We start from the raw sequence: 24,565 nt of genomic DNA, 5'->3' as shown, positions 1-24,565 counted from the left end.
TAAAAGCTCTCCAAACAGGCTTCAGGGATTTTATTCAATCATAAAGTACAACCAACGTCTACAGACCATAGATTATTAACATTTTCCCTGGATTTTTATTTAAGTATTGCACAAAATAATGACAGCATAAGAGAGTCCTGTATTTTAATTGCTAATATTTAAGTTTTTGCTCTGGACCACCTACCTTGTTAAATGGTGGTACAGGTTAAAACCGGTTGCAGGATCTGAATTGAGATCCACTTACACCCCACTGACATGGTTATATTGCTGCAATTTCATTGAGAGTCAGATTTCAACTAAAGACTCCTCATTACAAAACGGAGGTTAAAAACGTTCCAGGAGTCATATTGTGTGTTCCTTTTAAAGGATTTTGTGACATTGAAAGTCATCTTTCAATTTTGAAAATGTGTAAAACACACTACCAGCTATTCTTAATTAAGATTGCTGTTATTTAAAAAGGTGAAAGAAGGCTTTTCTGTTTCTGGTATGTTTCGTACATTTCAAAGTATTTTGTATTTAATCAGCTCTGGTGTTCTTTTAATATTCTTAATAACCCTTCTTACAGTATTTGCTTTAGTAGTTACAGCACCAGCTGTACCAAAACCAGGAAAGAGTAAAAAGGCTTAGCTACCATTTTATATATATATATATATATATACATACACACACACACGAATATCCCCTCCCATCTAAAAGACTATTTTTAACAACAGCAGGGAACAGAAAAATGCTTTAAAATTTAGGCTATCTTATTTGAAGGTGACCTGTAATGGAAAATTGTATGACTATTACAAAATGCAAGTTGTCAGGATCCCTGTAATAACTTTGGGGACTTCTTCATTATAGCAGAGACAATGCTCTAGGTATGCTAAATTCGCTAGCCTTTAGATGACAAGAAGGGAGAGAACCCAGTCGAGAGCATCTGGCCTGGAAGAAAGGTGAAATGCTAAACTTACAAGTATCCCTTTGTATTCGTCTTACAAAAAGGATGTGCACCCTTACATCATTACAAATAGTATCTCTCAGAAATGGCATAATCAGCTCATCATCAGTCACTAGCGTATCCTGGTGGGAGATATTTTAAAAATGCAGCAGTCTCATCTGTGCCAGTACTTGCAGAGAAAAACTAAATCACTTTTCCAAATACCCTCACATAATACTGCTAATCACTTCTCGCACCTTCCTCTGAAGTATCTAGTGCTGGTTACCTGTCAGAGGCAGACACTAGATGAGTGAGGCTCTTGGGTCGGATCACAGCTCGTGTTTTCAGGACAGCTTTGAGAACAATGTAAGTGTCAACCACACAGGTGAGGAGAGGTAGGGTTTGTTTTAACAGTTTTATTTTTGAGACAATGTTGAGCTTACAGATACTCGGTGGTAGAACTTGATAACTATGTGAAAGGAATGATATGATCTGATTGCCTGTGATAGCAAGAGAGCTGCACAAATGACTCGGGAGATCACTTCCGGTACTGTGTTTCTCAGACTTTCTTAAAACTATGAACGTGATTATAGAAATTTAAAATATTCCTAACCTTTTCCAGCTGTCAGAGTAATTTTTCATATACATATAAAATGTGATGCAGTGTTTGCAGTTGAAATTTGCCTGAAGAGAACAAATTTAACAGGAGAGGCATCTAATCTCTAACAGGACTAGAGAATTCTAAGCATGTGAATTTCCATTGTACCTACAGATCTAGTTGCCTACAAGTCCCATTGGCATTTAGTTAATTTTTTTTTTTTTACTTTTGTAGTTCTCTTAAACATAAAATTGCAAAGCACTCTGTATTAAAATTTAGCTGCTATTTCTATTTTTAAAATCCTAAGGCCCAAATGCCTAACTGCTGTAAAAAAGGAAGTTGTATATTTAATTGCCTGTTACTGCAAGAACCACTGTAAGGCACACAACCTTTTCTTTTGGGGTCTTGGGTCACCTTTTTAAGGCTGAAACGTGTTTCCCATGTAGTAATACTACCTGAATGTATTAATCACTTTGCCTACTTTTCAGAAACTGCCAGCTAAAGCCGTATATGACTTTAAAGCTCAGACTTCTAAGTAAGTACTAACTTTTGTTCATTTGAGCATTCATGATTCAAGAAAACTCTAGCACTTGTGGCAACTAACTGCTGTTCTAGCCAGTTTCAACAGCAAATGCTGAGGAAGCAGACGACCCTGCTGGCTGTCAGGTAGTCTGTGCATCAGCAAACTGTGGGAGAAGTTGCTTTGTAATATAAATGTCCTAAATCGCCACATTCGCCATTGTATTTGTTTGAACACGTGAATGGCTGTGCATCCCTGAGGGTGACCCACTGAATGCTCTTTGTCATGAATTTTATTTAGGTTACACAAGGTACAGTGCTTAAAATACTGCCACAGATAGTGTGCTTATCGAAATTCTGTATAACGCTTCATCATCTTCCAGTCTGTCTTAACATACACAGGCTCTCTGCAGGAGTGACATGTCCCATACCAAGGCAAACCGCAGTGGTCTATAAGAAAAATAAAATCAGGAAACACTGCGTTAGGATATGAGAGAGTCGAAGTAGAGTGCCTGCATTTCATTCCTGCTGCTGCTTTGATGATCCAGGGCACGTAAATGATCTTTAGATATAGCCAGACATCGACACTAGAATTACATTAGCTGTGTCTGATAGAAAACTCACAGCCTGAATTATCAGAGCAGCAGATTAGCTCTGGAAAAAACAAGTGGATGATACAGTAAAGGACTCCCAGGCCAGGATCTGAAAATATTCCTAATGATTTGGATAATGCCCTTTTTTGTATCCAACATTAAGCCTATCACAGGCCCTGCATATCAGAAATGGTGAGAACATAATCCTGTGTTCTTCGTGCCTCTGAACAGCTGCCTTGAAAGAAAAATGCATAGAGCAGAAGCACGCCAAGCTGTGCTGCTGCATAAAGGTAGTTACAGGCCATCGAGATGTGGAATATATTTCTGTAGTTTTCCCTACTGGTTTCATAAGGAACAGCAAATATCCTTCAGCTGCCTGTCGTAAGAGCATAAACAGGCGAGCCAAAAGACATCAGACTTGCATGCAGACCCTGTGGTAAGTGCTCTGGTAATAACTAGCAATACAAACAGGCCTCTATACCTTAAAGCTAGTACCTGCAATTCGTGAATGGGAATCATTCCATTTTATATGGTGTAATCAACTGGTAAATGTACCACAGCTGTGACACTTTTTCTTCATACATTTAGTTGTCACATTCTGTTTCAGTTCTGAACTGTAAAGATCTCTGAGACAATGCAGGTGTAAGACTCAAATGTAAAGCTGTAAATATCTGATCTAAATAAATTTGTTACAGAGAGCTGTCCTTTAAGAAAGGAGATACTGTCTATATCCTCAGGAAAATTGATCAAAACTGGTATGAGGGTGAGCATCATGGAAGAGTTGGAATATTCCCAATTTCTTATGTTGAGGTTTGTTCTCTGTTTTGATTCCTTGAATTACTTTGTGTAATAGGGCCACAAACTCATGAAAATGATGAAAGTCTGTGTTTTCTCTTTTTCCTTAGAAACTTTCTCCCCCCGAAAAAGCACAGCCTGCCAGGCCACCTCCCCCTGTACAGATTGGAGAGATTGGAGAAGCTATTGCCAAATACAACTTCAGTGCAGACACAAATGTGGAGTTATCGCTTAGAAAGGTACGGTTTAGAACTATCGTTGTCAAAATACCATTACAGTGTCTACTGCTGCGCAGAATTAATGTATAACTAAATACTGTGCTGTGGTGCACTCTGCATTCGGTATTTGCTATGCACAAAGCAATGTCATGGAAGGAAACCACTAACGTAATGGGTTACTGGCTTACGGTCTGTCACAGCTACCTGCTGTGAAAATAGTTTAAATACGTTGTGCATGTAAACTGGATTGTGGTAGATAAGCACATGAGAGATACGCAAATATCTGCTGAGGGCCCGCCTAAATTTCTAGTTTTCACTTCAATTATCCATTCCTTCTTTTAATAATTATTTCTTGCTGTCACAGTTATCATGATAAGGGTTTTAATATAGAAGAAATAGAAAAATACATTATCCACTGGAAAGTTCTGCCTCTTACTCTTAATTCTTAAAAAAAAAAAAAAAAAGGAGTTCATAGAATTTATTCAGTGGTTTGTCTTTCTTTTGAAATAAAATTAAGGATAGAGGTTTTTGATGCTGACCTAGAGCCCAGTCCAGCATCGCTGAAGGTAATGGGTGTTTTTCCACTCATTTGAGATCAGTAAATATTCAGAGAGATCTAAATAAAAAATCAGGAATAGGAACTTAGAGAGCTAGGGGTGGGGGCAGTTTCGCGATTTATTTCTTTTTAAAATTCTCTTTTGTGCTTATTGTGGTGGTCATAATCTTGACAGCCCGCTTTTGATTTGTTTTTAAACGATAACTTGCATGTTGCAACTTGTTCTTTTTTTCCATCATGCTAAAGATAATTTTAGGGTATTCCACAAATCCACTACAGAAACCCAAGAGAACACAAAACTAATGGGGAAGGATTTGAGACATAAGGACATATGGTAAAAAGCACATCATGTAAAACAAAGAAGGGAGTAGCTCATGAAGTTTCACTACAGGGAAGATTTTTGAATAGAAAGTTGATATTTCCCATTTCAGTTGCTAAGCTCTCTAAAACCAGTGAGTGACCAACTGTCCATCTTTTTTTACACAGGAAAAACGCATCTTTCCCATTAACTTCTCTTCCAATTTTTTACCTCCACTTATTCCAATTTTACTTACAACAAAGCACTTGCTTGGATTTCATTGTTTAATTTTTATCACTTTTAAGGAAAAACGTTCATAGCACTCACTGTTGCATATTAGAGTTAACATGTTAGCTTGTAGCTTGGCCAATTATCAAAACAGATTATGTTCCTTAGAAAAGTTTAAATATTAATCTCCCACCCAAGAGTGGGAGACAACATGAGATTCCCCTCTGACCAGCGGTCCATTTTGCTGGAATGGTAGTTGTATACGTGTTTATTATAAAGAGGAAAGCAATGCAGAGATGGAGATGATGCTCAAGACTGATGGGATACAGCACTGCTGGGAAAATAATTCTGGGCGTGTCCCGGGTCTGGCCGAGCCCCACAGCACCCTCAGTGCTGTGCTGGTGGCTAGAAAGGCGGTGACAACACAGCAGCGTTGCGATGCCGCTGAGCAGCGCTGGCACAGCATCACGGCTCTCTCCAACCTGCCCCCGCCTCACCTGTAGGCTGGGGGTGGGCAAGGTCTTGGCAGGGGACACAGCCAGGGCAGCTGACCCAGACTGACCGGTGGGATGTTCCATACCGTATGGCATCTGCTCAGATAGAGAACCCGAGAGAAAGGAGAAGGAAGGGGGGGCATTTGTTACGGTGTTTATCTTCCGGAGTAACCGCTATGCATATGGAAGCCCTGCTTCCCGGGAATTGGCCAAACATCGCCTGCTGATGGGAAGTGGAGAATAACATCTTTTGGTTTCTTTCACTTTCACATGCGCTTTTGGCTATTGCTTCATTAAACTGCCCCTGTCTTGACCCATCTTATTTTCTCCCCCTGTTCTGCTGAGGAGGGAAGTGATAGAGTGGCATGGCGGACACCTGGCATCCAGCCAAGGTCAACCCCCCACAATGTGTTAAAATACTATCTGCTGTTCAAAAAAGTAATTTACAATGTATTTGCTGATAACTCGTTTTCATAATGCATTTCAGGGAGACAGAGTAATTCTCCTTAAGCGAGTTGATCAAAACTGGTATGAAGGTAAAATACCAGGAACCAACAGACAAGGCATCTTCCCTGTTTCCTATGTAGAAGTCATCAAAAAGAACGCATCAAAAAGTGTTGATGACTACCCTGATCCTCCAATACCCCAAAGCTATTCTAGTGACAGAATACACCATTTAAGTTCAACGAAGGTAAGGATATTTTTTTTTTCTTTGCTGTCAGCCCTAGAGTGGGTTTAGGGGTTGGTTGGTTGTTGGTTTTTTTGTAACATAAAGTGATACCTATTTTTTGCATTAAATACACTACATTTTCTTTCCTGCATAGGTGTAATTGCATTATTGGTATTAAAGTATTTTAATAGCTGAGTATTCTTTTCTTCATTAGCTATCACATTATTGAGCTGTCAGGCAAAATGTGGGCAGAAAAATCAAGCCAACAGAACAAAATGTAATTGGGAGCCTTAGACAGAACGTAAGCATTCATGATACGTCTAGCAGCCTTTTCACAGTGCGCTGTGAAGATACTCCCGTGACACAGCTGTCCTAAAAGCCTGCAGTCCTGTAAGCACACAAAAAGCAGGAGGGCAGTCTGCGTGGGGCCACAGCTTGCCCAGACCAGCTCCGTGCCTTTCGAAGTAAAGGCGAACAGCCGTTGGTGCTGTACTGTCCCTTCACCCTTTTGCTGTTCACCCTCTAGAAGTTGGTACAACGGAGGTTCTTTGGCGCGGTACAGCAGCGACAGTATTGTTTCATTTAGCAGTGAGGCAGATGTCATCACACTGGCAATGAACTTGGATTCAGACCTTTATAGTTGTAATTTTTCACACCAAATGTCCGTCACAGGTTCTGAATTCTTTTCCTTCCTAATCTATGTAACCATCACACATCATACTACAGGATGTTGCAAAAAAATTCCTGTATTCCAATTTACCATCCACTTGTGAGATTTCATAATCACCTCTGCAGGGAACATAACCTCTTTGGCAGTAATGGAAACTAAGAAAGTTTCTACATACAAACTGTGATTAGCATTACTGTATTATCAATGATTTTGAACATTCAGGATGGAAACTTTTCTAAATCATCCTCTTTAGCTTTGGTGTTTCTCTCTTCAGCGTGGGTGGTGGGCCTGTGTGTGTAGTTACAAACTTCTTACCCTGCTATTAATCTCTTACTTGTTTTTTTAGTTGGGTTTTTTTTTCCCCTTCTTTCATATACTTGTATATTGGTGCTCATTTACATGCTTCAGCTTTGAGATAAGTTCCACGTTTACTTGCAGCTTTGGGAAGAGCTCCCAAAAGATACCATTTTTAGAGAACAGTGGTCTCTGGAAATACTACTTATGAGTAAACAATAGGAGCTGGCTTTGGACAGTTGCTAGAACAGGTCTTGTCTGGTTTTCCAGAACATGTCACAACAGAGAACGAGCTCCTCTCTCTTCCATCCCAACAAAACTGTTGAAGTAGCATCAAATTCTGTAGCTGCAGACCGAGATGTTCATCAGCTAGGGACCCTTATTATTACAGGAATCCAGAGGTTCCTGAGGGCCAGTCAGCAGCATGAGGCAGCTTAGGGCTCCATTACGGAGCTGTCTCTGTTTGGAGATGCCTCGCTCCCAGTTTTCTGTGGAACAGGCTTGTCTCTAAGGCAGCCTGCAGCTAAAGCTGCTGTCTGTGCAACCCCTGTAACCCTTCTGAGCATAGGTGATGCTTTAGAGCATTTACATTCAGATGACAAAACTGTCCTGCCACTATTAAGTTCGATATTACTATATCAGTTACGTAGGGAAGAAAATTTGAAGAAGCCGCCTTTGTAACAGAGGAAACTTCTGCAATCATCTAGGTTCTAGCATAAGTCAATAAAAAAAAAATATAAAAAAAAAAAAAGAAGAGGAAGAAAAAAGAAGCCTCTACTGACACTTTTACAGAGACATGTCGTTTCTGAGTTCAGCTGTATTCAGAAATGGCAACACCGTGTAAGAACACATCTTGTTCCTGACTGCCTAGAAGGGCTTTAGCAGTCCTGAAGATGTTCTGGAGTTTACCACAATCACTGAATCCACTTTTCCTATTCCTCTGCAGTTTTTAGCATATATCACTCCCTGCTGCTACAGCAATTGCATTAAACTTCTCTGGCCTAATGGCAATAAAAATAAACATGCAATTCAAGTCAGGAGCAAGCTTTGCTCTCCTTAACTTGGTCTAGACCATCTCTAGCTCTAGCGCAGCCTGTAGCCATGGAAAAGTAAAAACGGTGATGTCTTCTCAGCAGTTTTATTTACCTTAAAACCACAGGTTAGAGAGCCTTGTTCAAAAGAAAGGGTGACGGAAAGAGACAGAGTATTGCTTGTAACAGCCTAGCTCTGTTTTAGCAAACTGCATTGTATTGGTCTATACTATTTACTTTGGTACACAAAACTCTGTAAGTAAGGTTTGTCTAACCATAAAATAAAGCTATTTGCATCAAGAAAACACAAACAGAAGGTAAGTAAATTAACCTTCCTATTCCGTGACGTTAATTTAGTCTTTCGAAATTATTTTCCTATTCTAGAGTAATACTTAGAAGTTTAAAGTAGTCCAGATAACTTAAAAGAGATGTACATCTAAATAGTCTGGATAATGCTAACAATGAGTTCAAAATATTTTTCACTCAATTTTAATGTTGAGGATTAATAGTAACAAAAATGCATTTTCAGTATTTACTGAAGCAATGGATATCTACTGATGCTGTGTACGTATGACTCACCAGTCTCTCATTCTTACGAAAGGACGTTTCTTTTACCAGAAGGATACTTCAATCAATGTTATGTAATGGTACTCAAAATATACTGCTGTGTACTGTGCTGTCATTACTTTAAAAGCATTGTTGATGCCTACATTCAATTAGAATTGAATGTACCTTTCACAAATATTGGTGTGATTTTGAACTAATAGGGTTACTTTTGGGGAGAAAATAAAAAAGCGTTCTGTAGCTGCTCATGCCTTAATAAAAGTATGCAATATATTAAAGATGTTTCTTAAACTAAGAAAAAGTAGAAGTAATAACAGTAGGATAATTAGAAATTACTTCAGTTGTTATAGTTTAAAAGAAATACTTAATGACACCTGAAGTGTACTTCTGAAAATGTTATTCTCAAAATAACAGTAGTGGTTTGGGGAAAATGACATTAATATTAATTGTATGATTTAATAACCTGTGACAGGCTCACTAACAGAGCACCATAAGTAACATAACTTGAGCAGATCAAATGCAGGTCAAATTCATGAATGTAATGATTCAGAGCTGTCTCCATGTTTGACATTTAAGCCCCAGGCCAGAACCCGATACGGTTTCATTTTTCAGATGTCTTTCCTGCTGCTCTGATTCATCTAGTAATGATTTCAGACACCCGTGCTCACTGAAGTGATACTCTATAATCCAGACGATGGCACAGACATTTTTCTTTTCTAATCATATCTTACTTCTTTGTCATGCTTATTTATTTATGTAAATTCCCGTGTTTTTCTTATTTTTGAAGTTGCCTTCCCAAGCACTGTCCCCACTTCCCAGACACCTTTCCTCCTCTTGGTCATACATTGATCAAAAGATTCTCCAGGCTGACACTAGTGACTGGTTTTCAAGGACTGTTGGTTTTTCACCTTCAAGCATGTGTATCTTACCTGCTCTGCCGCTTCCAGACAGTTTTCTTTGTGACTTAGAAGAACTCAATTCTTTGGCATTAACAACATCCCAGACTGTAGCAGTCTCCCCAGGTAATAACATTCACCAAGTTAAGGAGGAGCACTTTATTCCAAATACAAAGGTTTCTCTCAGCTCTCCTACAGCTCTTCCTCTGTCCTTTCTCGCATCTACCTCTGTCCCATCTTCAGCCAGCCCATCTCACGACATAGCGTATAAGCATACCGACAACAATACCAAACCAGGAAGGGGTAAAGATTTGAGAGGTATCCTTGACTCTTCGGTTACTGAACTACCTAGAGACTTGTCAGATCCTACAAGAGAAAGTGAACGTGTTGGCACCATCTGTAACGTCCCTTCGCCGCAGGAAGGTGGCTCAGTCTCCAGGGCGCTAGCTGCAACTGCTGAAAACCGAGAGGAAATCCATACCGCAGATCTGTCAGTTAATATAGGGGGTCAGTCAAAGCCTCAAGGAGCAGCACAAGACACAACAGAAGAACTGACAAGACTCTATATAGAGGAGGATCTGGAACATGACAATTTAGAAATCCCAATAGCAAGTGGAGGAGACTCCATGGTATGCTATGAAGGATACACTTCACCGAATGGTGACAAGGTATTTTGATTTCTGGAAAACCTGGCTTCTGTGTTCAGGTAGCTTACTCAGTATAATTATTCTCTGCCTTTCCTTGTATTTACATGTTTGTATTTTGCACAGGCACGGTTTTATACTATTGCAGTCGATAAAAAGATTTTCCCCCTCTCAGAAGCAGCCATTTACACACCACTAAGTTCAGTGGTGTATCGGTTCTGCTGGTCCTTTCCCTTCTGTCCTTGTTAGCTGCCGTCAGGCTTGTGATGCAGAAAGGCAGTGAACTGTTTGCTTCACTGGCCCATCGCTTGCCACCCTTTTGTGCCAGAGGCCCCAGCAAGCAAATGCTGTAAGCAGCCTTCAGAGGAAGGGACACGCCTCCCGCAGGCACTCGGCGGTTTGTACTTCACATGTGTCACTTCACCAGCGGATATATTTATAGTAGACTCTGTTACGCGAATGTGACTAATAATAACAGATCAGATTATGTTTGGCAGTTAAACAAATGCTTCCCCTAAAGCCCTCCCCAGTTCCTCGTTGGGACAGTACATCGCTGAACTATCCCAAATGTGTGCAGCCATTAAATGCCACAGTATCGCTACACAGTTTGTGGGGCTTCTGGGCAGTTTTAGAAGAGGTGCTTGTCTGACCAGCACTTATTTCAACAGTATGTTCAGGCAGTCGCTTTGGCTGACACACGCAAACATGTAGATCAGATACTTAGGACAATATGTTTTAGGCCAAGTGTGAAGCTATTTAATTAGAAGGATTTTGTAGGCTGCATCTACCCTTACTTGACCTGAAAAACACAGGAGAAAACCATAAGAATAGAGGTGAAATCCACATGGATTTCACAGCCACGAATTGACAACTTGTTTTGATTCCTGAGGGAAGATTTTTCTTCCAGAAAAGTAGACTGACTAATAATAAAGGCAGCATCACATTTCTCACTGTTCAGGTTAGTTACCTAACTCCTTGTCGAGCGTTTTACAGCCTTCACAGCTGGTTTTATAGCATGATTGCTTCCCATTTTTCTTAAACATTTAAGCCAGCTCTGCCTTCTGTGGGAACATCAGAAGACTCTGATCCTCCTTTCTGCACTTCTTCTGATCGTCCATTTCCCTCTGCCAAGGCACCAGCTTCTCACTGTGTTCCTACAACATCCCCGTCCACTGCTTCCCTCTCACCTCCTCTCCTTTCTAAACCCTCACGTCAGCAGGAGAAAGACTCCCCACAGGTAAAGGTCACTGCACCTCTCGAGTATGGATTGTCGCAAATCTCCATGTATATTAAATAACTGCAAGGCTAACGCTGAGTTTGGTATTTTCAGATGTATTGTTTCATTTACTAATATTAAATAACATAGCACATGGAGTATTGAGACAGGCCCTCTTCAAATGAAACACAAGGTAAAACTATAACCGTTAATGATAAAGTGAAACAGCTTAAGGGGATGCCAGTGACAGGAAAGCGGAAAGTCTTCAACTCAGTTTTAAATCCATGCCAGGACATCAGTGACTCTTATTTAATCAAAAGAAACAGAATCATATTCAAGTACACAGAAACTGAAAAACGTTTCTAATTTGAAGTGTTTTCAATTTCAGTCGAAAGCCTGGGAGAACAGTCATAAACTTCACGGCAGAGCACCACTGCAGAGGGTCACGTTCTAAATACCAATTCTGTTAGTCAGAGAGTGAACAAAGATTATTCCCTCTTCAGGACTACGCTTTGTGTTAGCATTGCAGCTCTGCGGCAGAAAAACAAGATCTGGAAAGTTGCTCCAGATAGATAAAAGTCAGTTTCCAATGCTGACTTCCAGAGAGTCCATTTGCTCGTGAAAAAAAGAAAAATAATGTAAAAAATTTAACAAACCTATCCTAGAAAAAGTAGTAATTACACTTATGGCAAAAAAAAAAAACCCAACAACATACTCTTTTTAAAAATCTACCACATCTTACAGTGTGTGTACATGGAAACCCCAGACATAATAGACTTAAGGAAGTCTTGAGGTTAACCAGATCTGTTGGGTTTTTTTCCTGAAGTAGGGAAGAGTCATAAGGGTTCTTTCCAGGGCATGAATCTGTCAGGGGCTTGGGTATGTTGCACCTGAAAGAAGGGGTAAAACACAGTATCGCGTTTGCTTCTGCAACTTTGAGTAATTTATCAGTTGTGCAGTCCTTTTGATGGGTAAGTTTTGCTTAGCCTAGCCAACAAAATTCATAAAATTCCTCATCTACACCCAAATTCATTTTAGGTGACGCTGATATTCCTTGCCCTTGTTTGAGCAAGGTATATTGATCCCAGCTGAGAATAGATAGAAGGAATACCCGTGTTAAAGCTCTGCTTCTGGGAACCTCCCGGGCAGTGCGTTGCTCCTCTTCGTGGGGCACGGCAGGAAGCGTGACACAAGTAACCAGGGGAGGTGACTCATCTTGCAGACACAGCAGCCAGAGCACTGGGAAGAACTGCAGGTCAGAGGGGTCATTACAGAGTTCTAGCTCAATTATTGTTTTCAAACTGTTTCAAGCCTGGATTATTTTTGAAGTCTAGGGATCAGATTCCATTATAAACTTCACCAGTATAGACTTCTCTATTTGAAAATTGTAGAAATTATTAGATACAGTCCTATTGACAACAGATATTTTTTTTTGTACAATATTTCCAAAATGAGATAAAGATTTATTTCCTCCCAAGAGTAAGCAAATTTTTTTCAGCAGTCAACACTGACTACATTCCCAGGATAGAGAGCTGAAGTATTATATATATAGCCAGGTTTTGGCTGTCGTCGTTTCTTGCTACTTAGCCTACAGGCTGGACCCGAGAAGGAAGGATAGTGCCCGTCATTTTCTCTTTATGCATGTTGTCCGTGATTAAAGTCTGCTCTCAACTGCCACAGCAGAAAGAACATGAGACCTTTCCAGGACCCAAATGTCACAAGGGAAGGGAGGTTCTTCAGAGAGTTCTTGAAACTATATACTGATACTTTGGTAACTTTCGTTGATGTAAAAATACGTATGTGTACATATATAGATGTGGCATGTGGCTCAAATCTAAAGTATGACTGGAGGTCTGGGCAGTGGAATACAAGGAGCTATGGGTGGGAAGTGTCACTGTGCTCCATGGTGCTGGGAGGGATGTGTCCCTCAAAAGAACTCTGAGGACACTTCCCAACGAGAAATGCTAATGTTTTCCTGCCTTCTTGGCCTCTCTGGGCATCCGTTGTTGTTGTTGTTACTCACCCTCTTAGCTCCTAAGAGGAGGCTGTTCTTCTGTCTTGCCACATTCTACTGGCAAACAGTCACAAATACCAAAGTAAAACTTTTCAGTGTTAGCGCTCCACTGCTGCATTCCCCCTGACTCGCCCCTGCCCGTGAGAATTCACACTTGCTGCACACGCACCCCTGAAGAGCAAAATTCTGACAGGTATTTAGCTGATTTATAGTAACATCACCACAGTGAGGATTTTCCCTTGAAGTCCTTTCCGTCAAGCACTTACTTGCTTTCTAAATGCAGATTTAAGGTGCGTGTTCTGTTTAACAGCCAGGAGTTGCAACATTTGGCATCGGTGGTTCTAAGACAGTATTTCTGCTCTGTGCTGTGGAGCCGTACTGTGTTATTAACTGAGCTGCTTCAATGGGTACATTTGCAATAGCTGTTCCAACTGCACATGCTCTATGTGACTAATCTTTTAACTGTCGTGTGTAAGGGCATGTGCCAGAGCCACAAAGCCCTGGAAAAAAGATACAGTGGCAACAACAGAAAATACCGTATACTAATAGTACCGTTATTTGCGCCTGTAACACAATTGCTTTTTGTTACCAAGAAAAGCATGTCCAGTTTGCATGTATGAATGAAGCAAAAAAAAAAAAAAAATATCCCATGATGCTTCATTCTTAAACACTCACTTGACAATTTCTGTGGTTTTTCTAGGCTAATTTAAAGAGAGAGATATTTGTTATGGGTAAACCTCCTCGTAGCCCAGTGATGACTAAGAGATCCTGCAGCTCACCTGTCAGAGGTCACAGCTATTCACACAGGGTACGGTACTGGATGCCCAGTGTGCAGTAACAGCATTGCCGTAGAAAAGGAGCTCAGTGTCTAGTCTTTCAGTATTTTGTTTTTGCCCAAGTGTCTCGATACTATCAGTATGCCGTGTTTTCTTCCTGTTGTACTCCTGTGCTACGTCTGAGTAAAGCCAACAGGTCTGTGTGTGCCGAAACGTACTTTATGAATCCATTAGCATACTCTTATCTCTGCAGTACTGCATAGTATTTCCAGTGCTACAAGATGTTCTTTATACTTAGCCGTTTTTTTTCTAAATTATTCCTCTGTTTCAAAGCATTTCTAGTTTATTAAAATCACAGCTTCTAAGAGTCAAAACTTTAAACTTCGTTGCATGTATACAGGCTTTTGTATACAGGCAGAATTCTTGGTTTTGAATCCATGTCCTTCTTCTCAAAATGTTTTGTTGCTGCTATGTTATTTTCACTCAGACTCCTTAGCCTTTCCCTTCATATCTGTAATACAGCAGTCATAACTGTAAAAATTTTACCTAGCAGAAAGTCAGGTTGTTTAGAGTTTGCATGTGTTTCGCTCAGAGAGGTGAGCTGAATTATGAAAACAAACAGACCGAAACTGTTAAGAATTAGAACTTGTGGGCTATGTTTCACTTCCAGTTTAGGACTAAATTTTTCTTTGCGTTGGTTTCTTAACGTTTGGTTCTTAAAACTGATAATGGGATGAACTGTTTTCCATGCTGTTGCTGCTGATTTTAGGTTATCATCTTTCTGGTGGTTCCCTTTTTAAAATTTGAAGATTAATTTAAGATATTCAGGCTTCTTGTGTAACTGTCAAAGTCATGGCTTGCTGGCAGGCCTCTGTTTACTACCAGGAATGAGGGGACAGTGCTTTCTTCATCACTGAAGAGAGACAGGAGAGAAAGTGCAACTGGGAACAAGATCCATAAAAAAGGGATTAAGCTCTATTTTAATTCTGCGTGTTCCTGCAAATGAAGGGCATGTAATCACTATATTAAGAGGACTGCATTGGTCAATGTTTACTGCGTTTATGACTTTAATTCCAAAACTACAAGAGCACAAATTACACACCTCATTTGCATGTTCAGAACTATACAGAACTACTAGATGCAAACGCGTATCAATCATGCATGAAAATTAGGTGTACAGCTGGGACCATTGACTTGACTGCACACTTTTTAATGTTTTTGGGATTAGGCCCTAATTTTTTTCCCAGAAAACAGTTCACTCGCTCTGCTGAGTTGTAGCTGAGATCTAGAAATTCAAAGCACCAAAAGCTACCCACAGGGTGATGCATTTCTCTTGAACACAATTAGCCAGACCTTGCAACAGTCCCTATTCTAGCCAGTGCCACTGTATGTGGGAAGGAGAGCTTAGGGAAACAACATGGGAAGAAGGCTTCTTGATGCCAGCCGTGGTGCCCTTGAGGAAGGCATTTGGATAGAGGGCGACCTCCAAGGCGCCCCTGTTCTGACATAGCACAGATGACTTCACTCTACTTTTCACAGATTCCAGTTCTGTCTAAAAGTTCTCTCTGTGGCAAGAACATAGAGTTGAAAATCTTCACGCGCCTTGATTTTCCGTCACCTGTTTCTATAATAGTTAACTAGCAAGTAAATGTTTTAAAGCATTGAAGCATATGCAGAAAAAGAAGGTAATAATGACCTACGCAGTTTCTTCCTGGCTCGATACTGTATTCAGAGCATTAAATCATTTGTAGTATTGCTAAGGACATTGACTTTTATTGTTTGCAAGAAAAATCCTTAACCTCGGTTGAGTTCTCTTGCATCTCTGACTATCTTTGGCATTCAGCTCAGTTATGGGTCTGATGAAAGATTAGCAGAGAATAAGGTCAGACACCAGGCCAAACACCAAGCAAGCTGCCCCGTGAAATACTCTCTCCTTGCTTGACAAGCCAGCTGTTGAAGCGGGTTTACTGAGAACTGAAATGTCTAATTTGCAATCTTTCCCGTTGGATTCTTCAGTAAAAGTTATCCACCTTTCTTGTACGGTGGCAGAGGAGAGTTAAATGAGGAAGAGAAGAGAATCAAAGTTTTTGGACTTTGATAAACGTCGTTCCCACCTAGCTGTCATTAATATGAAAAGTTCTATAATCTACCTGCCTGCATCTTTAGGCACCTTTTTAAAATTATACTCTACAGACTAAAGATGAAACAGAGAATGCTCACAGTATTTTCTGCATGTGCACATACAAACTTGATGAAAAGAAACGTAACTACAGTTTCATATTGAGGTGTTGAGGGGCGGGGGGGAGCGGCGGGGAGCAGGCAAGGGAAAAAAAAAACCCCAAACCCAAAGCCATACTGTGTTTCAACATTCAATTTGCATCATCAGGCTGTGGGTTGTTTACCACTGCCTTCTCTCATGGAAGACTGACTGCATCATCTTCAAGAGCAAAGTGAAGCAAGATACACCGAAACAGTCAACCCCAGGAAAGAGGGACCCACAGAGCAGTAAGACCAATCCCATGGCTTCAAGATCAGGTTGCAGTTTACTCAGTTCATGAAAGAAAATGCTAGGAGCTGCGTTTGATACCCGCGCTCCCAAAACAGATACAGTTCCCAGACTTGCTGCTGCAGCGTGACCATAGGGCACCCTCAGCCAACGGAGAACGTGGGTACTGCTCACATCAAGAGCTCTCCCAGGCAGCTGGTCTTCCTGCGCCCGTTCTGGCCCCGGCCAGATTCTACCCAGCGTCAGTCCGTGTCTGTCTAAGCAGGATATGGCTTCTGCAAGAGGTTAACGCTTTTCCCTTCCATTGCATCCAGATTTATTGGATGTTAGTGGTGGGTAATGCTCTATTAAGAAGGAAAGTAGTTCCTTTCATAAAGCTTTGCACTGGAAATACAAACTACTTTTTCCTCTGAAGTTAAAGTGTTAATTGTTATTTTCACACAATTACATACGTTCTTTCAAAAATTCTTTCTGCTCTTTGCCGCCCAGCAGCCTGCATGGCTTTGAGATGAAACAGAACTAATTTAATCAAAGCGTAGCATGTTATGCCTGCCAAGTTAGTACTGCGTGTGTGTCATGTAAATTGGTATGTTGTTTGTCTGTGAATGTTCTAAGTTTTGCCATTATCTATAGGAGATTTTATTTCTGCTTATCTAAAATTATACTTCACCCAAAGAATGTATAATGTTCATCAGTTGCATCTGATTTTTCTAACGCTATTTCTGTTTCACAGTGAAGAGGCAGCAGGGTTCTATTCCAACTTTCTACTATACTATAAATAGAGTGGACTGTTGATGAAGTTCACTGTTCTGTTTTAGTTTTCATTATCTCCTCCAAAAATCAGATCTTTAAACCTGCCAAGATTCTGTTAGTTGCCATGTCTCAAGAATTCATTGGGGGGGGGGCGGGGGGGAGGGTGTTATTTTATGCCAGGTAGAATATGAACTCTCAAGTGACTATGTATCATGCCCCTATCCAACTATTTGGACCTTAGACTATAAATCTTTATTACATTTCAAATCATTTCATTTCAGCCACAGCGCCCTGTGCTTGCTCATGAAAATATACACAGTGGGGGGGAACCGTAAGTATACTTTTTATCTACTAAACCAAAACCTGACATTTAGAAATAGCCAGAAAATCAAAAAGTAATTTGTTAACCTGCCAAGTACAATTATGAAGAGATTTGAGAAATTTACAGGTAACTGCATGATGTGGGAAGATATCCAAGAAGGTCCCGGAGGGCAAAGCCTTAGTTGCTTAATTTACACTAGACTCAGACGTGCCAACTTACAGTTCTCCATCATTTATACTTAAAAGGGATAATAATTATATAAAGTTTGACCTTTTTTGTTATTCTCTCCTTTTTTACATCGCAGCAGAATGCCAATTAAAGATTTAACTTTGAGTCAACTCAATACTGTGGCTCACGGGAACAAGGGCTCACACTTTTTAGCGTAATTTACATGTGCACTTTAAAAATTAGGTGCAAGAAAGCCTTTCTGCAAACTGGAGAAGAACCTAGATCTCAAGCCTTATTTTCACAAACAACGTAAGCACTTGAGATGAAACACATACGGCTGTTGTAGTGCTGACTGTTAAAACGCAAGTTTGGAGCAAGATTGTTTTGATGATTATTTTTTTCCCCTCCAGTCTTACACTCAGGTTCTGCTTCAGTGATCATTGAAACTAGTAGCCATTCTTCCTCTAACATCAGAGCACTTCTAAATGTAACTAGTGCTTATAAACTAAAAATACTTAAAAGTTTACCCGTTAGTCACTTCCAGAAATGGCAAGAGAGAAGAGAGAGCAAAAAGTTACAGATAAGTGTGTAATGAAAAGCAGACACGTCTGTTTCAGTCTCACTAAAACCGCACGCTCCTGTTGGTATCGTTGATTATCCTGAAGCATCTAACTCTGTGTTCAATATAGCTTACTGCTTACAAAACAAAGTTAATTCTCCAGTTAAGTAGCTCATTATTAAAGTTACTCATCCCTAAAATTTAAAACAAATACATTTAAATTGTCAACCAACCATTCTTTGTCTTGAATACGTATTCTGTTAGTCTTGTAAGTGGTAGCAGAGTTTTCATATTTCAGAAATCCTTAGGTTAGCAAAGAGAGAATGAAATGACTACAAAGGAGTTATTGAAATGGATTATCTTGAAATGACTAAGATTAGATTCTAAAGTACAAAGAGTACTAATTGGGAAGTTCTTGTTACAGTATTTGAGTAAGTAATTGGCTTGAGTCCCATTGGTGACACATTACATCTGCAACTTCTCTACCTTTGGAAGCTGCATTTAATCGGTTCTTGGATTATTATCATAGCTCTGCTTTCCGGGAATAATGATAAGCATGACAGAAAATGTTATTGCCATTTCATTTTCTACACAGATTGTTCTTACTTCTGCTACACAAATTGCCAGAGGTAATTGCTTAAATAACCAGTCTCGTTCCATTTTGTTAGTGTGATTAAAACATAAAATTAGACTTCTCAGAGCTGGGGAGATAACAGCCAGTCACAAGAAATTAAGTGAAAATCACTTTTTTCTTGGAAGTGTCTTTTTGGCATAGTTTATTCAAGATGACCATCATTACGCTAAGCGTAGCGCCAGTCTGTATACAGGTTTTTCAAATAGAAATTTCAGAGGCAGAATTTTTTTGCTGACATAAACATCTCATTTAAGCCATGGAAACTTTGCCTGAATGATACAGAGCTAATGGAAATATTCCATACCAACACATTAAAAGGGACTTAGTTTAATTTTATTGGGGAAAGTGTAATATCATTAAGGTTTTAAAGTCAGTGAGCCGTTACTAAGAGGGAAAAATAGGCATGATTTTGGGGGGGGTTTAGTATTTTGAAATTAAAACTATTTCCTTTGTAGAGTTTCTGCAGTTGTACCCTGCTCCTTGACATGCAGGCAGTTACAGCTGGGGCATAAGTGATTAGAAAAAAAAGCAGATTCTGACTGCAGGACTCACAGGCTTTTGCAGCCCAAGCACCTTCAGTTCCCCCCATTAAGAGTTTATTGTCATTCTTTCAGTTTCCCGAAACTCAATTAAAAACTGACAAGGAATGAAAGATAATAAGCCTAGTAACCTCATACCTCTTTCCATTTATCCATCTTGCATCCCTCAGTGTGCAGCCCCTGGCTGGCGTGGACATACAAGCCCGTGGCTGAATACTGTTCGACTTTCCACCCTTACGTCCCCTGATTGGATTCAAGCCACTCCCTCACTCGCCGAGAGATGTTTTTCAAATATATGGCGGGGGCAGTTTTAACCAGGAAAGGGGTTATGGATGTGCGTGCCCAAAGAGCAAGTGCTCTCCACCTTCCCCACGGCGGGAGGCACCTCTTTGACATGCAGAGCTCCCGTAGTGCCAGGTCTTGCCTCAGCAGCTGCTACTGAGGAGCCCGGCGAGGTCCCCCAGTCAGCGTGGTCGTGTGAGTGTGTGTATGCGTGACAGCCACCCCTGGGCACCCTCCTCCACCGAGTACAGGGTGCCAGGCACCTTTCTTGTGCCGTGTGGCACTTTGCTGCAGCAGAGAATGCTACGCTAGATCCAGCTTTGCAGAGTGTAAAGGCAGAGCCAGCTTCAGGTGCTCACCACGGGGGGGTTAAGGAGCTAGCGCATCCACAGATCCCCCCTCTAGAAGTCCTCTGTTCGGGTGACTCAACTATAAAGTAACACTTAAAAAAAATAATACTAGAATTCTGTATTCAAAGCAACTGGTCGAGGAGCCATCAGGCTTGCCTGAAGTTGTTAATGTCTGATGAGTTACCTTTCCAACAAAGTTTTGTCTGTTTACTGTAATAAGTACCTAGGCCCTGAAGTCCACCAGGCGAAATAAACCCTTCGCCCCTATATTTGCAAGAAGCATTACTTATCGATGTTTAAACCACCTCCTTTCAAGTAAAGGTGCCAAGAACTCTTACCTCTTTTTAAAATGCATCATTTGTCCTATTTAAGGTTTCAGGCTCTATATAACTATACTCCTAGGAACGAAGATGAATTGGAGCTCAGAGAGGGAGATGTCATTGATGTGATGGAAAAATGTGATGATGGATGGTTTGTGGGTATGTTTTCATTCAGTTGCTTTTTCTTTTTGCCTTTTTTTTTTTTTTCCACTGACCTTTGCTGCCCTCTGCTTGGTAACTTTTAAACAAATCAGGTTTTGGTATTTAGTGTAATAAACCTGAACCTGGCTTTATCAGGAGAAATCCCAACCAAAACCCACTGAAATTAGTGGTTGATTTTTCACTTGCATATTTTTGGAAGTGAATTGATGGACACAAATGGACATGTGCGTCCAGTTTGTTGTACAGCACTATTGTCATTCTCACGTCACACAAAATGGACTATGTAGTACTGCTCTCCTCATAAAGACCAGGTAACGTACAACTTTTTGCATGAATACATCTACAGAGTTGACTGCTTGTGAGAAACAAGTATTACTGAACAAACAGAAATTTCATAACGAGGCCTAGATAAGGTGGCTTAATCATTTCGTAAACCCTCATGCACACAGTGGCTAACTTAATCACCTAACTAGTCTTCAGCATTTGAAAAATTCAAATTATTTAGGTAAGACTTGATGATGTTGAGATTAAGTGATTTCTATGTACCAAACCAAAGTTTTAGCACAGCTTTTAATCAGGCCTAACAATTTAATCAAATATGCCTCTTTATTTGGTTTTTCCTTCCTGCAGCTACAAATTTGTTGAAACTCACAAATTAAATTCAAAATAACTTTTTGAAGTTATTAAGAAGTATAGACATTTCTGTTTGTGCACTATTAAACATAAAAATTTAAAGGCCATGCTTACATAGCAATTCCCTGTTGTTATTCCCATCTTTCATCTATTGCTTCTAATTTCAGGAACCTCAAGAAGAACCAAATTCTTTGGTACTTTCCCTGGAAACTATGTCAAGAGGCTGTGAAATTTTTTTTCTACTTATTTATGCTGCATCTCTGCAACACATCTGCATAAGGCTGCTAGGAAACATGCTACGCTGGTCTTCTGTTTTCTTGCTTGCAGTCTCAAATAGAGGCCATCTAGTTCATCCTCATCCCATCCCACCTGCCAAACTGTTCCAGCAGTATTACAGCAACCACCACGGTGTGAATAACTAAGCTTTTCTGAAACAAGAGGAATCGTTTCACCATTGAAATACTCCCTGCTTTAAAGCCTTTTCAATTTGAACACAATAGGAAAAGTCTAATGACAGGTACACAGATCTGAGTTGCCATGGGGGGTGGGGTGGGGAGAGGAAGAAACTTTTAATTTAGACATTTGTGGTATTATCATGAAGTCTGATGGGATTTTTTCAGCATGCATGTGATGCAGGTGGAAGTTGCTGTTTACTATTTTTAAAAAAAATTGTTTCCACATTCTTATTAGCTTGGCAGCATTTGTTGCTTTCACTTTGCGGTATCACAGGTTTGCCTATTGTACTGGTTTACAATGTATGACAAATTATAATATAGATTTTTTGCCTGCACTTGTAACGTATGCACAGTGATTGTAAGATCTCGAGCAAGCGTAGTGAAAAATGAAAGAACTGCAAGTGTTCCGAATGGGTGCAATGGTATTGGCTAAACCTTTTTTCTTTTTTCCCCTAATAAAGCTGTAGTGTTTTCTGTTAAAAGGTAAAAAGTGCAAGAGGCATAAAATCTCAGGAAAGAGGATTTACTGAAGAGCCAGGCAATGATATAAGCATAGACCATAATAACCTGCTACTGATGTCTGACATTAAATGGCTGTAATTGAACTGTAATAGCAAGCAACATGACATTTGAGAGGTTCGTGGGTTTACGTATCAGGAATTTTAAGGAGCAGGAAGTAAACAGTGTTAGTGCAAAGGGTTGTTGGTTTGGGGTTTTTTTCCCCAATATAGCCACCTGAAAAATATTCACAAGTATCATGTACTGATTTACTTCACTATATATACATATATATATATATATATATATGTATGTATGTTAACAAAACCCGAGTTATGCATTTGTTCTAGGAATTTAGTACAGAAAAAAAGTCACAAGTATTAAAACTCATACATTTTAGAGGTTGGGTTTTCTTTTTTTCCTGAAAGAAAGAAGTATTTGAAAACATAATTTTCTGTAAGCATAAATAGTAATCGAAATTAAGGCACAGGATGATAATGACTATGGCTTCCTAAGAATAAAAATTCAGATTTGGTTTCTTCAGCACCTTATAGATGGCAAAGGCTTCTACTGGATTTCTCAAGGGTAAAGGATTGAAATTATCAAAATGTATGTAGTCTCTGTAGCATTTTGTACATATGTTTGCTTTTTTGTACAGAGCCATTTGGTTGTTGATTTTTAAAAAATTAAGTTCCTTATTTGATCTTTGCCCTCTTCACATACAGAACATTTCAATGCATTTTTCTTTTCTTGCTCTATTTACCGTAAGCACATCTGGATAGTGCAATTCTGTAAGATAGCATTTTATGCAAAATTTTATTAATTAAAATATGGTTTACCAGCCAAATCTAAATGTACATATATCTTTATTACTGAGAAATGTCATTAAGACAAAGGTAAAGAAACATCTTTGCGCAGCATACCTTTATTATTGCAGATTTCATGGCAAAAGCTTTGTATTCAAAGGCTTTCAATTTTAAACTAGATCTGCATGCAGCTTTGCTGTGAGATTAATACCTATCTTTGATGCCATTTATGATTGAAGACTTAAATATCTGTTGCCTGTGATATTTAAAAAGTACTGTTTCTACTCTGTATCTGATTTTAGAAAAATACAGGTTTTTCATACCTGGCTTATCGGGTAACTGACTTTGAATTCCTACAAGCAAAAGGTCTCTGTGGTTTTTTTCTTGAATAGACTTCTAATAAATTTTGCTTGGAGTACACAACTGTTTCCCCCGTCATTTCTCAAAATACACATAACCTATTACTTAAGCATTGCAAACTGCTTAACTCTTCAAGTTTATATGCAAATAGTTTTGCCTCGTACAGAGGTTTTTTCCCACCACAACCATACACTAATCATATATACGGGTAGCTAGCGCTGCCCACACAGCTCTCAAGCTGGTCCACTTCAACATCGTCCCTAAAACACTTGAGTGCAAAAGCAACATTACAGACTTTCTGCATTGGCTGTGCTAATTCGAGATAGTTTTTATGTTGCTAGAACCATCCTTCACTCCAGAAGCACAAAGGTAAACACAATGGTAAGCCCCTTACACCTGGCCGAAGTTCCCACACCCTAATCAAAGGCAAAACAAGAATGCCTCTGTAAAGTGACCGCAGAAGCAAGGTTTAAGGAAAATACAGATTTTGGGGGAGCACTTTACACATGGAACTCTGCCTGCAAAAATGAATTATCCCGTACTAATGTCTGCCTGGCAAGGAACAGCCATTCAAACAAAACCAAAACCCGAAAAGAGAAGCAAACAAGCAGCAGCTTCCACCACCACAGCTGGTAACACAGTTGCCGTGAGTGGCTCAGAGTGGTTCTGTGTATCCAAGACCCACTAGCCACCAGCGCTGGGATGCCTCCTCCCGAACACTGTGCCATACTTCAGCTGCTGAACAACTGTTTGGACAAGAAAAACCTGTTTCCTCAAGCCTGATTCACGCTCAGCGTTGCCTCCACAATAGGTGGCAAAACCAAATAAATACATGAGTATCTAGCTTACTACTGTCAGCTTTGTCTACAGGAACGCTAAGACCACAGACTGCTGTCAAAACTCCAGCAGCTAAACTCCTTCCTAAGTATCGTCGGTACTGGGAGTGCTTCAGTTTGGACGAGGCCTAATTTAGTCAGTACATTATCACCGGGGTAAACGTGCCCTCCCAGGGCTCAGTTCCCTTAAACCCACCGCACGCGTCTCTTCGTACAGCCCTATGACCAAACAGTGGAGTATACAGCCCAGTGCTGGGTGGTTTGTCCTTTCTGGGGGCCCAGTGTGGGGTCGGGGCAACGTGGAAGCGCTGCTTTGTGCCATACACCCGTAAGAAGGAAGTCCTGTGCTCCAGTAGTCTTTATCTGTGAAAGCCAGCCTGACGGCA

General features: G+C 40.1%; 1 protein-coding gene and 1 long non-coding RNA gene across 25 annotated transcripts in view; one reads left to right on the top strand and one right to left on the bottom strand.

The window, feature by feature from the left end:
• Window positions 1-23,406, top strand: part of SORBS2 (sorbin and SH3 domain containing 2) — a 231,738-nt gene extending 208,332 nt beyond the window's left edge. For 23 of the 24 annotated variants that reach the window (XM_055700755.1, XM_055700831.1, XM_055700776.1 and 20 more), the window contains 7 exons: window positions 2,009-2,055; window positions 3,328-3,442; window positions 3,538-3,666; window positions 5,709-5,912; window positions 17,537-17,586; window positions 20,482-20,588; window positions 21,392-23,406. In XM_055700755.1, the coding sequence (XP_055556730.1) occupies window positions 2,009-2,055; window positions 3,328-3,442; window positions 3,538-3,666; window positions 5,709-5,912; window positions 17,537-17,586; window positions 20,482-20,588; window positions 21,392-21,453 (714 nt within the window). In that variant the 3' untranslated portion in view covers window positions 21,454-23,406. The remainder of the gene's footprint in view (window positions 1-2,008; window positions 2,056-3,327; window positions 3,443-3,537; window positions 3,667-5,708; window positions 5,913-17,536; window positions 17,587-20,481; window positions 20,589-21,391) is intronic. The other variant, XM_055700768.1, reaches the window with a different exon arrangement.
• The window catches only part of LOC129735259 (uncharacterized), a 73,815-nt gene continuing 51,322 nt past the window's right edge, over window positions 2,073-24,565 (bottom strand). Inside the window, exon 3 of the long non-coding RNA XR_008730679.1 lies at window positions 2,073-2,489. This is a non-coding gene — a long non-coding RNA (uncharacterized LOC129735259). The remainder of the gene's footprint in view (window positions 2,490-24,565) is intronic.

Source organism: Falco cherrug, chromosome 1, assembly GCF_023634085.1.
Source record: "Falco cherrug isolate bFalChe1 chromosome 1, bFalChe1.pri, whole genome shotgun sequence".
Lineage (NCBI taxonomy): Eukaryota > Metazoa > Chordata > Aves > Falconiformes > Falconidae > Falco > Falco cherrug.
The sequence above is the reverse complement of the archived record's forward strand: the minus strand, read 5'-3'. Positions and strand labels throughout refer to the sequence as shown.